The sequence below is a fragment of the Megalops cyprinoides genome, chromosome 2 (assembly GCF_013368585.1).
Source record: "Megalops cyprinoides isolate fMegCyp1 chromosome 2, fMegCyp1.pri, whole genome shotgun sequence".
In the NCBI taxonomy this organism is placed as follows: Eukaryota; Metazoa; Chordata; class Actinopteri; order Elopiformes; family Megalopidae; genus Megalops; species Megalops cyprinoides.
This window is the reverse complement of record NC_050584.1, coordinates 53,626,464-53,641,028: the sequence shown is the minus strand read 5'-3', so window position 1 is coordinate 53,641,028 and position 14,565 is coordinate 53,626,464. Positions and strand designations below refer to the sequence as shown.

Sequence of the window (14,565 nt, the reverse complement as noted above, 5' to 3'; positions counted from 1 at the left end):
GTTTGTTGCTGCCCCTCAAAAGGAGCCAGGATGCCCTCTGACCGTAGCGGCCTCTGAACGTTGCGGAGTGAAGCGAAATGCAACTGTCTGGCTTGTTATCCTTGTAACTGTGTTTTACAAGGTGATTTATAGTGCGTGTTAGTTTCTCTGAGCTGCAGACATAGGGGGTCTGGCAGAATTGAGAGAAAGTGCTGTCTGTGTGTCTGTGTGTCTGTGTGTGTGTGTGTGTGTGTGTGTGTGTGTGTGTGTGTGTGTGTGTGTGTGTGTGTGTGTCTGTGTGTGTGTGTGTGTCTGTGTCTGTGTGTATATGTGTCTGTGTGTATCCATGTGTTGTGTGTGTATATGTGTCTGTGTGTATCCATGTGTTGTGTGTGTGCATGGGTGTGTGTATTTGTCAGTGGGGGCAAAAAGTAACAGGTCTTTCTCTGTCCTTGTGTGTGACTCATTGTTCTGACTGCACATGGCCTTGCCTGGACTCAAAAGGGCACAATCACATATCACATTTAACCTGGAATAAATAGAGTTGACACTATGAAATTGTGCCTGTGGTTTGATAACGCAGCCTGCACACGCAGCACTGCGGAGGTCAATATCTGACCGGCAATATTACCATATTTTCATCTCAGCCAGGGGAAATAAATAACCCAGCTGCGCACTGGAATATTGCCAATTTGTCACTGCCGCGCCGGCCGCCGGCCACTGCTCTAGTTCCCTCTGTGAGCTCCGCTGCTTGGTGTTTACAGGGTGGCTTCCGAGACCAGAGGGGCAGAGGGGTAATTAATGGCTATAGCGCTAGCCAGGTCACTCACTGATGAACACTGACCCAGTGCTCCTGGAGTCACTTCTTATTCTACATCGTCACCGGTGCACGCACCCAACGACCAGGCATGGTCACACAGTTGACACAGTGCTCTGCAGGCCTTTAAACACTTTGTATTGGGGCTGAATTGGTGCCATTCATCTCTCAGATGCAAGTACCAGGCTAGTTATCCATTCATGCAACACTTTGGGCTGTGTGTACAAGGGAAGCCATGTACCATACAGTACCATGTGTTAGGTTTTTTTAACGCATGGTTAGGAGTTTCATTTATGTATCCTTTGTGGATTGGCAGTGGAGACTGAATCATGGAATGTTCTAGAAAGATTCCAGCCTGCACCTGCCTGCAGGTTGCCGAAGCAGCCACGTGCTGCCCCATCTCAGCTGTTCCTCTGGATATCCTGTTTACCATAGTATCTGCTCTCCTGCCTCCGCAGATTCCCGAAGACGCCATCATCATGTTGGCCACCCCAAAAATGCTCCTGCCATCGTCCTCTACTCAGCTGCCCGCCGGCACCCCGCTCTCAGCGCACCACCAGATCCAGCTCCTCCAGCAGCAGGTGCAGCAGCAGCAGCAGCAGACACAAGTGGCAGTGGCCCAGGTGAGGATGCCCCACTTCTTCTGTAGCTTTGATGATGAGAAACATTCTGCTTCCCCCCCCCCCCCCCCCCTCACTGATGTTTCAGGTGCTTTGTGGTTCTTCTGTGTATTTATCATATCACTCTATGTAACAGTGTTCCATTAGGACATCTTTCAGTCCTCTGGGTTATATACACTCACTGAGCACTGCATTAGGAACACTATACTAATACTAGGTAGGGCCTCCCTCAAAACAGCCTCAGTTCTTTGTGGCATGGATTCCACAAGATGTTGGAAACATTTCTTTCAGATTCTGGTCCATGTTGACATGGTTGCATCATGCAATTTTTGCAGATATGTCAGCTGCCCATTCATGCTGCAAATCTCCCGTTCTACCACATACCAAAGGTGTTCTGTTGGATTCAGATCCGGTCACTGGGAAGGCCACTGAGACGACTTTTGCTTTGTGACATGGTGCATTATCATGCTGGAAGTAGCCATCAGAAGATGGGTAAATTGTGGCCATGAAGGGATGCACATGGTCAGCAACAATACTCAAATAGGCTGTGGCATTCAAGCAATGATTGATTGGTATTAACAGGCCCTCATAGTTTAAGGAGCGGTTAAACTACAGCGTTTAACTTATTCTGCCTAAATGAAGCAAAGGTAAATATAACTGTGACTTGCATGTCTGTAGTTACAGTCGGTGCATTGGAAATTATTAACCCTTTCGTGTGTACGGTCACTCCGGTGTGATTAGCAGTTTAGCGCGTATGCTGAAACTGGTGCGATTAGAACACTAGATTGGGAAAATTCTAGCTAATTTTAGCTTTGAGGAAACCGCGATTTAACTATTAGAATTAGAATTATAGAAAATGCTAACTGAAAACTATTACAAGTTTAAATAACGCTAATGAAAACGTAACGAACCATGTAAGGTAACACGCGCACTATATAGCATAAAAAATAAATTACGTGCGAAAGGGTTAAACCAGAGGGGACACGTAAATAATCGTGAGCTGAACAAGTATCTAACATGGCTTGGTAGCCAAACAAAGTTATCTAGCTTCTCTTTCAAATGTGTAGTGCGAAATCCCAAAGTCGCAAGTCCTTGTTGCAGACAGTCATGTAGTATTAGATGCATTCAACAGCAGCATTTACTCTAGGTCACTGTATCAGTTTACTGCATAGTTTAAGATGGCATGATATTTTTTTAAACTTTTTTGTACTTTAAAACATTTGACTGTTTATTAAAACTTTAAGATATTTTGTTGTACTTTTGTTCAAAGTACTATTTATGACATCAAAACAAGTTTATTTTTAAACTGCATTATGTCATGTTATCTTTGGTGAGGGCTCTTAAATAACTACACATAACAAATGGTAGGGAAAATCTTTGTTTTTTTGTTTCTGGAAAAAAAAAGAATATCAGCCAATATATCATAATCAGATTTTTAAATCCTGAAATATTGAAATCGGTATCAGTCTTAAAAATCCTATATTAGTTGTGTAGTACAGATGTTCCTAATAAAGTGTTCAGTGTGCATTATTATTATTATTGGAACTGTTGATATGAATTGCAATCTGCAGAGAGCTCAGTGACAATTATTTGGTTTAGAATATCATAATGAATAATATTTGGTTTGATTCACTGGCAGACTGTAGCTGCCATACACCTACAGGCAGAGTTGAAATGCTAGACATTTAATGAAGGAGTTTCCGGGATGGACTATCCAGTCCTTCATTCAGCTCAGTCAGTAGCCCAGTTGTGCTCTTGCCAGCCAGTTGGCCAAGGGGCTGCAGGCTGGTTAGCAGCCCTGCCAGTGAGTGTCTTCCTGGCGTGACATGAGGGTGTCCACTTCAGCCCTGCATCCCCACTCCCTGCTGCTCTGAGCCAGAGCTCCTGCCAGCTACTGGGGAAATCACCTGAGAGTTGGGAGCTTGCTGTTCTGCATTGGGCTCACTGTGATTACTGTAATCTGTATTTCTCCCCTATTTCCCACAATTCTCCAGATCAAGGCAGATGACCCAGAAGTGTCATAGAATGTTTTGCTGTAATATGTCACATTGCCCCTGGCAATAGCATGCTGATCTGGAAGAACTGTAAGCTTTATCTGTTTTATTTATATCCTGAATGTGTGGGGTTTTTTGGTGGTTGTTTTGTAGTGATCATGTTGAAAGTAGTAAAACAGAGGGCATGTCTGTGTTACAGTATTTCTACCCAAGGGGGCATTTCCCTTTAAAAACTGGGAAGCATAGTGTTTTCCTGAGATGTGGAGGTGGTCCTATTCCTCCTTTTTGTAGTTCCTTGTTTAGCAAATAGCCTTATCCAGTCTAATTTATTGCTTGCGTTACACGTATTATCCATTTTAATACAAATGGATACTTACTGAAGCAGAGCAGCTTAAGTACCTTTCTCAAGGATATAACAGGAGTGCCATTGCTGGTTTCAAATCTCCTCATTAGGAGTCAAAACTCTGCACAGTGTTACTGCCCTGTGAGATCAGTAAGTGATATACAGTTCATTCCTGATCCAACTTAGTCCCATTTGCCAATCTGCTGTAGGTCCACACGTCCTCTTTGATAGAACCACATGCCATTCTGGTGGCTGGTTTCACATGTCCCTTACTCTTGAAGGAAAAGGAGAGCTTTGAAGTGCATTATCAAAGCCACTTGCGCTGTTGATCGTTATTTGTTTAATTATTAATTTATGTTTGCGGGCGTCCTTATCCAGGGTGCAAATCATAATTTGCAGATGAAATGTATTTGTGTATGGAGTTGAAAGCAAAAGCATCACACACACAGGAAGTGGGGGCAGGGGAATAACTAGTTAGACATGCAAGACATCATAATCTCAGTGCGGCCTCCCCTCACAGCAGAGCGTTTAGTTAAGATCAGGCCTCAGTCAGTGCTAATGCTTCTAATATCTAATTTGCATCTCTTCATTTTAAGTAGCATACATAACATTATTGAAGTGGGGAGCTTAAGAAGTTAGGTTGTTATCCAGCTTATCTTGCCATGGCATGCCCAGACTAAACCAATGAATTATGCAACCACCTAGTTTAAACTGCTGTTAATGAGAGTTATGAATTAATACTACTTAAAAGAAAATGAAAGAGAAATTATTTAAAGCTGATCATCAAAGCAGGGGAAATTGAAATAAAGAAAAGAAGGATGTGACTGGCCAGCATCAAGGCTGTTCCTGAGCCCTGGCTGACCTGTTCATTGGCAGACGATTGAAAACGTCCAACCCTTGACCCCGCTGACTGTTATTCATTGGACAACCCCAGAAGAGGTTATTGTTATTGCCACCGTGCCTGGCAGAGAGAGGCCTCTCTCACTTGGGCAATTCAGCGGTGTCAGGATGGGTCAAGAACATTACATCTGCTCTCAATACACAGTGGTCAGACTGGTCATGTAGTTAATACTCAGTGCAGCACAGCGGAAATGTCAGCGTTGCCGAGACATTTGAGATTACGCAGCAGTTGCCTGGGTTTTTGGGGAGGAACTCGTTAATCAGTTCAAGTAACTGTGAATGCTCCTGTCTGATGAGTTCCTGGCTTGTGTAAATTTAATAGCAGAACTTGTTGAGCCTGTGGTTCAGTTTAATTTATACTTCATGAGTCGCCGGGAAGTGTCATTAAACGGAATCCTTTTGTAATAGCTCTGCAAGCTTGATCATTTGTATAGTGCTTAAGAAATGAAAACACAAATATGGAAGTGAAAAAGGCAAGCTTTAAAGTTATTTTATTGAAAGGATATTAGTTAACAAGAATATTCATGTCTGCATTTTCAAGTACACCAAAAAAAACACACAGCTCTCAGCAGTGAAGTTCTTTAATTTGACATCATATGAATGCCAGAAGAATGAGTTGCCCTTAGGCCATCATTCATTGTCTTGTCTTTTCTTCTTTATATCTGTTCATGTCGCATGCAGTTGCTTATTATAGCAGCAGTATGAGTGTACCACTACATCATATTCAGTTATCACCCAAGGTGAAAATTCTGATTGATGAATGTTCTGTGGAAATGACTTCCAGTGATAAACAGGTAACCGAAGCTGTTGAGCTCACCACCTCTCTGGCCTCTAAAGGCATTAGGCTTTCATACCCTGTTTCGTCTTGCTTTTCTGAGTGCGTGTGCTGCAGTTCTAAGCCATGGCTCTCCTCAGGGGCAGACAGCAAGGCCTTGATGTAGTCCCTCTGATAATTTGACTCATTACAAATAGACCTGGGCTTGTTTCACCCTTAGTTTCAGGGGGAAATGCTGCAGACACCAAAGGCCTCAGACTCCTCCAGATGCCCTGCAAATAAAAAAAAAGTAGAGAGGCGCTCCCGTGTTGTCACGGAAGTCGTGATCAGTGTAGGATGTGCCGCATTTCGTCAGTCATTTCTCCCCCGGCACTACTTTACATGCCGGAGCAGCGAATTACAGTGACAGCGTGATTACCGTGTCGAGCGCAAAGAGGAACGCCTCAGCTGACGCACTCACAAATCCAGCCCAGATCACTTTTGTTTACCACTAAGTGCAGTGATAATGGAGTCAAATCTTTATTTTGTTCTTTTTTTATTCCTTTAATACCCCTCAAGTAGTGAATGGAGAAAGTAGTGGTCCTAAAATAAAGGGTAATTTCATCGTCTTTTCACGCTTCCGATTCTTCTAGTGAATTGAGGGAGCGCTGCAGGTCAAGAGCTACAGAGTGACAGGAAGTAGACGGGTCCTCTTCTCTTTCTTCTAAAGTAGAGGTGACATCAATTCTCTTCATCAGCTCCTGGACCAATTGCTCCCCTTGATGCACCAGAGACTTGTTGTGTGAAAGTGAAACCATCTGAGACTAAAGCTTTCACACAAAGACAATAACAATGAGATTTTTGAGACCTTAATCATCTAAGCTGACCTTGGTTTGACAATCTGTCCTCTCTTATACATTAATCATTCATCAAGATCATGTTTCTTGAGATTGGAAAGCCTGTAAATGTTTTTATTTTTGTCTAAAAAGCTATCAGATCTGTTTGCAGTTTGTCTGAGGCCAGATTCTAGGCTACTTCACATCATGTTAAGAGTAGGTTGTTTGTAGTGGTGTGTTTAGAGCCATACAAGGTCCTAAATCTTAGTTGTGCTTCACGTGAAGCCCCTTGGCTAAAACGCAGTGCTGAAACAGTCTGAATCCTGATAGATCCTGACATTGGATTGGTGAAACTGCAGGGGAGATGGCTGCCAGTGGCCCTCAAGATGTCCTATCACAAGTTAACAGGAGGGTGGTAGACAGTGTGCTAACTAATTACCCTGGGTGGCAGTTACCAGTGTGCCTGTACTCGAGGAGCACACACACACACACACACACACACACATTGCAGTCATAACCAAATTCAAATTTATTCAGATTCAGATTCATGTTATGAGGAGAGAAAAGTCCTAGTGGTTCATCCTTCATCATTCTAAAACATCTTAAGAAACTGAAGACATTATTTTACCACATTTAGTGATGATAAAGTTGTGTCAAGCATTAGGACTGAAACAATATAACTGCACTACAGTGCACTACAATATGATACATAGAACAATTCAGAGGCCACGGTGTACTTAGTATCACATTTGCATAATGAAAACACACATCTTGAAAAATATAATTCAGCAACATTGTTTGAATACAGAGAAAGTTCAAAATGGATCCTATTTATTAGACAGTCATATGCATACATATGAGGGTTATCTACTTTGCAAAAAAAAGGTAAAGGAGGAAGCCTTCTGATAAAAGGTTTACTTTCTCTCATTGCTAGGCTCTATATGCTTTTGTGGGAATGGAAGCACACTGGCTCTTTCTATATCTGCTCCTCACTCAGAGTGTGGAGAGTCAATGTCTACTGTAATGTATTTCCAAAGTTTTGCATTGAAAATGTGAACAGTCTGCATATTGGTTCTTTTTTTACTCTGTGCTCAGAGATCACAGGAAATCTAAACTATTGTAGTGCTGGGAGACATTCCATCTCATAGTCTGGATTGCTTAAAGTTTTCTTTATGGGAGCACCATTGTAGAGCGTGTAACATGTAGCACAATCCAATTTGCTTGGCTCAGTGTGAATATTTTACCACCTGATAAGTCATTAGTTGTATCATGTCCCCAGGCTAATTAAATATGAATGATGATGGAGTGTTTCCAACACATGTAATATGGGAGTATCGTGATTGATCAATACATAATGGATTATCTTTTCGCAATTATGCATACCACCTATAAATGCGCTCAATTTGGTGGTCACTGCATATAATTTGAAAAACCAATCAACCAACTAGTCGTAAGGCATTAGACCAAAGAGCTATGAATGCTGTTACCTGTCATTGTAATGAATACTCAGTGACAAACAATGACTTATACTCAGAGTATAGCATGTACCAGTGGCAACAATCTGCTCTTCTTGTTATGTTCATTAGCATCAAACGCTTACAAAGAAGTGCTTATTTTCCTGCATTACTGGAGTGGTCTCTTGCTGGAATGCAGATGCTTAAGTTGACAACGTTTTCAGTGAATTGCAGTATGCAGTAGGAAGTTAAGAATTATCTCCCTGTGTGTTCACCTGTAGTGACTGTGGCATGCTCAGTCTCTCCCGACAGTTTTATTGAACATCGAGTGAGTTTGACGCAGGCTCTTTTTTTATATATGTGAATGATTTATTGCATAATGGCCCTGTCAGCTAAGCCTTAATGGAAATCAAAAATTTTTTTCAGGAGCTCAGGAAACTATTGTATTAAATTTAGATGAAGTCTGTGCATACGTTTTGATGTAGCCAACAGGGCTGAAGTCATTAAAAGAACTTTGAAGACTTTTTCAAAGTCTTGGGCAAAAACCAGTTTTAATGATAAGGAAACCTTGTGAGTGTCTAGCTGGAAACATCCAACATTTGTTTTTCACATTGAAGTACTGTTGTTATTGATTTACTTTTCTTATCCGACCAGTTATGCTTGAGTCTTTGGATGTTTTTCTTTATGATGAGTCTGTACGATTTCTAACTGAACTGGCAGAGAAATGAGTACAAGGGACTAAAGCTAATTACCTGGAATGCAGATGGGGGTGCTATATATACTTATTGCATGTGTGTTGTGTGTTTGTTTGTCTTAATGAGATTTGCTCTTCATTTGGTATGTATATGGAAAAAATATGCATTTAAAAAATTATAAAATCATATACAGTACATGGGCTTGTAGTGTGTGGACAACAGGTGACGAGATCAACTAAAACAAAAGTCTCAGCGAATATTGGAAGTCTGTCCGTACAGAGGAAACCCATAAGCACAGATGTGCTGATTAAATGAGTGCACCGGTATGTGCAAAGAGTCACCTCCTTTCACCTGCCGAGTGACTGTTTGTGTACAAAGGTGCCCTTGTTAGGAGTGTGTGCGTGTGTGTGTTCCCAGAGGTTCACCTGTTAGTGAGCTTGTGTCTTCCCACAGGTTTATCTACTGTGTGAGCGAGTGTGACTGATCCCACAGGTTCACATGCTGAGTGAGCAAGTGTGTGTGTTCCCACAGGTTCACCTGTTGAAGGACCAGCTATCAGCGGAGGCAGCGGCCCGGATCGAGGCCCAAGCGCGGGTTCACCAGCTCCTACTCCAGAACAAAGACCTGCTGCAGCACATCTCCCTGCTGGTGAAGCAGATCCAGGAGCTGGAGCTCAAGCTCTCTGGACACAACTCCAGTAAGAGCCTCCTCCATCATGTCCTGTACCTCTCACCTTGACAGCCATTTCACACCTTTTTAAACCTGTCCAGAGGAGAAAAAGGCCAAGATGAGTTAGGCCCTCACTCCCTCATGTCTTTTTCCCCAGTCGTTCAGCATGATGAAGTGTGCCCATTCTGAGTGTCTCAGTCAGAATGGCCCGGTTAACCCATAGAGCTCGTCAAACAAATGAATGCTTTAAAGCTGTATAAGCCTGTGAAATCGGTGAGAATTATCCTCTTCTGTTTGTTGGCTGTAATTTTGGGGGGGAAAAACATCCTGCAGTAATTTATTCAGTTTTGAGAGATCCTGCTGACAAGCAGTCTAGATTACATTAGCATTGTAAAGCAGGCTGGTGTGTGTTCTGTGAGAGTTGTAATTGTAATATGGCTGGAAAGCTCCTAATGTGCGCCACCCTCTCGCTGCAGTGGGCTCCCAGGATAGCCTTCTGGAAATCACCTTCCGCTCCAACGTGCCACCGGTGCTGTGTGACCCAACCACGCCGCGGCCAGAGGAGGTGGCCTTGCCGCCGCTTAATGATGGGACGCAGCTCTCTCTGCCCCTGGGCAGCCCACTAGGTAGGGATAATTGCCTGGTAAAGCTGGAGTGTTTCCGCTTCCTGCCGGGACCCCCCCAGCAGGAGCAGGGTCAGGGTCAGGGACCGCCACAGTCCTCCCGGGACGAGTTCCTGGGCAGCCTGGAATTCCTGAAGTTCCGGGAGTCGGGCATCGCCTCGGAGTACGAGTCCAACACGGACGAGAGCGATGACCGCGACAGCTGGGGTCAGGACGAGGGGGCCCTGCGCCTCCTCAACGTTCTCAACAAGCAGGGGCCGTCCGACTGCCTCAACGACGAGATCGCGGTCTAGCGGTCTGCCTCTATCCCTGACCGCAGCCCCCTACCCTGCCCCCCGTCCCAGCGCCCATTCCAAGCACCTGGTGAATACACATGTGAAGTGTCGGTCCCCACTTAGCCTCCACTGCTCCTCCTGCCTCGGCCCCCATACGCAGGGCTGTCATCCTGTACGTTGTGTAGAGCATCTGGATTCAACAGAAAGATCCCACAACATCTTTATGAGTGTAGAGAGTAGCCAGCAGGTGGTCGTGAAGACTGATCCCCTTAAACTCCCCTCCCCTGCTGACACCTATTAAGAGTGTGAGCTGGGAACAATGAATCAGAGGTGTAAAGGGTAGCGTGTCCAGTGCAGTGCTCGGCGCAGTGCGTGTGTGCTCATTTTACAGGTGTTTGGTTGTCAAAAGTCCTGGCACAAATCTAGGACATCCAGTGACCCGCTGCTGTTTAGTCAGAGGGCAGCCCTCTCAAAATCTCAAGCAAAGATCATTTTTTTAGCAGAATATCTAAATCTATATCTATATCTATCTATATATATGTATATGGAAGGAAAGACTATTAGATTTTATACATGTTACTGTGAAGCTGTACAATGACAATTTAATATTATAGTGTCTCTGTGCTGAAGAGCCTGTTCACATCCATGGAGCATGTATGCGCTGTTTCACACAACACTCTGATTCACACATATTTGGTTTTGCTCATGCGTCTTGGCATGTAGTCAAATTCATGCAAATTCAGTTTCATCCATGACTCATTGCATGTACTCAAACTGACGCAAATTTGGTTCTGTTTACGAATTACAGCATGCTATTGCTTTGTCTCCAACGCAGGATTCTGCTCATAGGCAGTTATGGTCCCCATCAAGGTGTGCTTAGCAATCAGGCTTTACTGACAACACAGAGTTACTAAAACAAAATGAGTACAGGGGAACTGGGGCAGCCAATCACTGATAAGGTCCATGTCACTGCTTCTACAAGCCCTTGTTTGTATTGCATAGAAGACTGCGGAATAATGCAGTGTGACCAGGTGCTGATTCAAGCATCTGTATCAGTTGCTGTCTTGTTATGTATCATTCTGTCTGTGTTGCTTATCTAGAGACAAGCATTTCGTGTTTGCTTTTTTCTGATTTGACCAGAACAACAGTTATTGTGACCTTTTGGGTATTTCTAAGCAGGATCACTCCTCCCCTCAGTCATAATATTACCCCCACAGTTGTTAAAAGCTTGCTCGCAGCACTCTTGCTTTGACCTTGCAGTGTTTGACCTTGTTTTGTCAAGTGGGTGACTTTGCCGCAGCGTCTGCCTTTCATCCAGTCGCGTGTACTACCAAGCTGAATTTGTTTTTGTTTTTGTTTTGTTTTGTTTTCGTCTGCCCTGAGTTTGAGTCTGCAGAGACAAAGAGAGACTAATAAATGTGCAGGAGTGTGAGTCTGTCGCTGAGCCTGCAGCGCAGAGGTGAGGGTAGACCAGGAGCATAGCAATCACTCACTCCCTCTAATGAGGGATTCGTGGCCACCCGTGCGCACCGTGCTGGGTCCTCGGGCCAAGGCCCAGATGTAGAACGTGGAACCAAAAGCCTCACCCAGAGGAGTGTCCTGGGTAACCTAACACGGGCCTCTCGGAAAATATTGACTTTATTTTTTCATCTCCTTCTGGAGCGCTTGTTAATCGCTGTAAATTGTAATGTCACAGCAAAATCAATTGCCCATTCGGAACCTGGCCCTGCCCATTTATCCCCCTGTCTGCCCGAGTATAATCTCTCTGACATGTCAGCGATGTGCGCTCCTGCTGGTGGGCCAATGGCAGCAGAGCCCAGAGTCCTCGGGGACAGGCCGCCCTGTAGAGCCGGGCTGCAGGAGCGGGAAAGAGACCTGCGGGCATTCAGTGAGGCATGATAATTAGAGGGTGGAGAAAATGTAGTGTAACAACAAAGATTAAAACAAAAAAAGCAAGTGGTTTGATTTGTTTGAAAGTTGTTTTGAATTTGACTGTCCTGTAGAGTAAAAACAGTCAGTCCGTAATAGTAATGTTCAACAGCTAATCTATTCATTTCACTCACAGCATGCATGCGTTTGGATGCAGATGGCAGTGAGAAAATGAACATAATGCTATGAGATCCTTGTAAGGGCTACCATGTAGTTGGTACACTTTACAGTAAGTGGCACGCCCTTAAAGTTCATTGTGATGGGCCGAGATGATTGATTGCATGCAGCACGTTGTGCGTCATCTTGTTAAGGTCAGTTTTACAGTAATAACCATTTAAAGTGAGGCCTCCTCTTCTCCCTCAGTAGTCAGCGGCCACAGACTGCTTTAATGTGCTCTTAAAAAGTTATGGCTGCCTTGGGTGAGCAGGGTGTTTGGTTAGTTGGTGCAGACAGCCGTGCATCTTTATTAGTGGTCTGTGACTGGGAATATGGCGCTTCTGCTATCTGTTACTTGCTGGTATGTGCTTTGAAGACACCTGTCTGTATTTGTTTAAAATTTAGATTTAAGTTGTTTGGGTTTTTTCCTCTTGTGTGCTTTGAAGTATTTACCTTTTCATGACTTTTTTTGCTTGGTCTCTATGACCAATGCTCAGAAATGTACATGACGAAAGTAAAAGTTGGTTGGAGCAGTCATTTGGTCCCTCTGAGGTGTGTGTGTGTGTCACAGGTTACAAGCTGACATTCTCTCAACTTTAAGTTCCTGTAATGTGTTCTGAGCTGAGCCCGGGGAGGGGAAGACCTGGAGAGAAACATATACTTGATAGACTGCTGTGGCACTGTGGCCCAGAACAACAGTATATCACTGTAAGCTTCCAAGCCATTGACTGGAAGCCTGTTACTAGTCTTAATGTTGTTTGTTTATTTATTTATTTATGTATTTATTGACACACTGACAGCTCACTTTCATGAGCTCATTACTTTCAGGACTTTAGTGTGGTTGTCAGAATAACCTGAGCAAGATTTGTTTTCTTGGGCAAAGAATGGATAATGCTTTGCTCACATTGTTGGTCTCGTACATTCAAAAGTACGTTCTGTGTTTATGAATCGCATTACTTTTAAAATTTAAGATTCAAAATGCGTGTTGAAATATTGTATGTTAAAATAACTCCTTTTTACACAGAGAAAATATATCAGTGTAGTTACCATATCAGAGCCTAATAATTATAACTGTTATTTTAATATTTTCATTTATTATATGATTATTGTTTGTTATGATTATTATTGTTATTGTTATGATTACTGTGTTTTTTTTTTCTTGGATATTTTATTCAGATAATTTGAAGGATAGTTTGCAGGAGTTAGCAAAATGTAACACCCAAAAAAAATACTTGAAGGCATGTAAAAAAACAATCAGGAGGTCCTAAGCATTTCAGGAAAGGGAACAGGAAAACAGATTCCTATGCAAACTGCAGTAGGTGCCCTAACAGTGGAAAAGTTACAGAACCATGAGATGTCATAAAAGTGTCAAAGACAAATCAACCATTCATGGCAGCAAGCCGCTATCACCTCCAAGCTTTGAGTTGAATCATAATTGAAATCTTATAAGAACATCATGTCCCGTTTTGCCACTGCTGCCAAAGTGTCTTGATAAGTAGGAAGTAGAAACATCTCTGCTGGATGAATACTGATATGTGGACCCATCTCCCCCTTCCATGATCAGCTCTTGAAAGCATTCCACCCTTAGAAGTGGGTTATTTGGTTTCACTGATCAACTTTAATGTGTTGCATATAAATTGGCTTTAATTTAAAGGTCATGAGTTATGATTAATTAGCATTCTCCTGATAGTGATAGACAATCAGTTATTATTATAGGGCCTCTGCATAAAAAAATGCCAGATTTCACAGAAATCAGCTGGCAGCTTGAATTGATGTGTTGTTTGCATTGATCTGATTGGAGAGAGGAGCACCAGCATGACATATGGGAGGTGCAGTGAACTTGAAAATGGCCATATTGATCCCAGCATTGAAAAGCCAGAAATCTGGTGATCAATGAGGCACATTGTACAAGGTGACTGCCATTGTGTAAGCGTCATAGCCAGGCCAATCAGATGTGAGCATTTTTTAATTACACATGGTGCAAGGTTCATTCTCACAGGAGGGAGGACAGTATTGATCATTCTGTGTCTGTAGATTATTTCAGACCGGGCTGTCCGTTGTACCGGAAATACATATGTGGGTTTATGCTAAGGAGTTTGTTGTTTCTATTTTATTGATCCCTTGAACTGTGCAGTTTCATCATTTCCACAACGAGCTTTGATGCAAGTCTTGTAATAATGCCTAAGACAAACAGTATGGAGCTATTTCTTAATGTCTTCATGCAACTTACATAATATGTGTTACATACAGTCAATCACCCCAGTCAATCCAGGGAACTGACTGTATTCCTATACTTCTGAGTGCATTGTATTCTGACCTGTACAGTGAAGGCTATACGATCAGACGTCTGAATCTTAAAACCACGATTTCTTGAGCTCAAAAGAGCACATTAATTGGGACACAATCCACTCTGCCCTCACTGTGATGCAGACACTCTGACAGACATTGAGATGGCAAATTAAATATTCATTGAAGTGCTTTAATAGGGGCAGAAAGGGAAGGGGGGATACATTCAGCCCCT

At 43.1% G+C, this 14,565-nt stretch overlaps 1 protein-coding gene across 1 annotated transcript in view; it reads left to right on the top strand.

The window, feature by feature from the left end:
* The window catches only part of nos1apa (nitric oxide synthase 1 (neuronal) adaptor protein a), an 83,480-nt gene extending 73,086 nt beyond the window's left edge, over positions 1-10,394 (top strand). Inside the window, exons 8-10 of the mRNA XM_036521208.1 lie at positions 1,255-1,419; positions 8,924-9,089; positions 9,538-10,394. Coding sequence (XP_036377101.1) covers positions 1,255-1,419; positions 8,924-9,089; positions 9,538-9,977 — 771 coding nt within the window. The 3' untranslated portion in view covers positions 9,978-10,394. The remainder of the gene's footprint in view (positions 1-1,254; positions 1,420-8,923; positions 9,090-9,537) is intronic.
* The last annotated feature ends 4,171 nt before the right edge of the window (positions 10,395-14,565 follow it).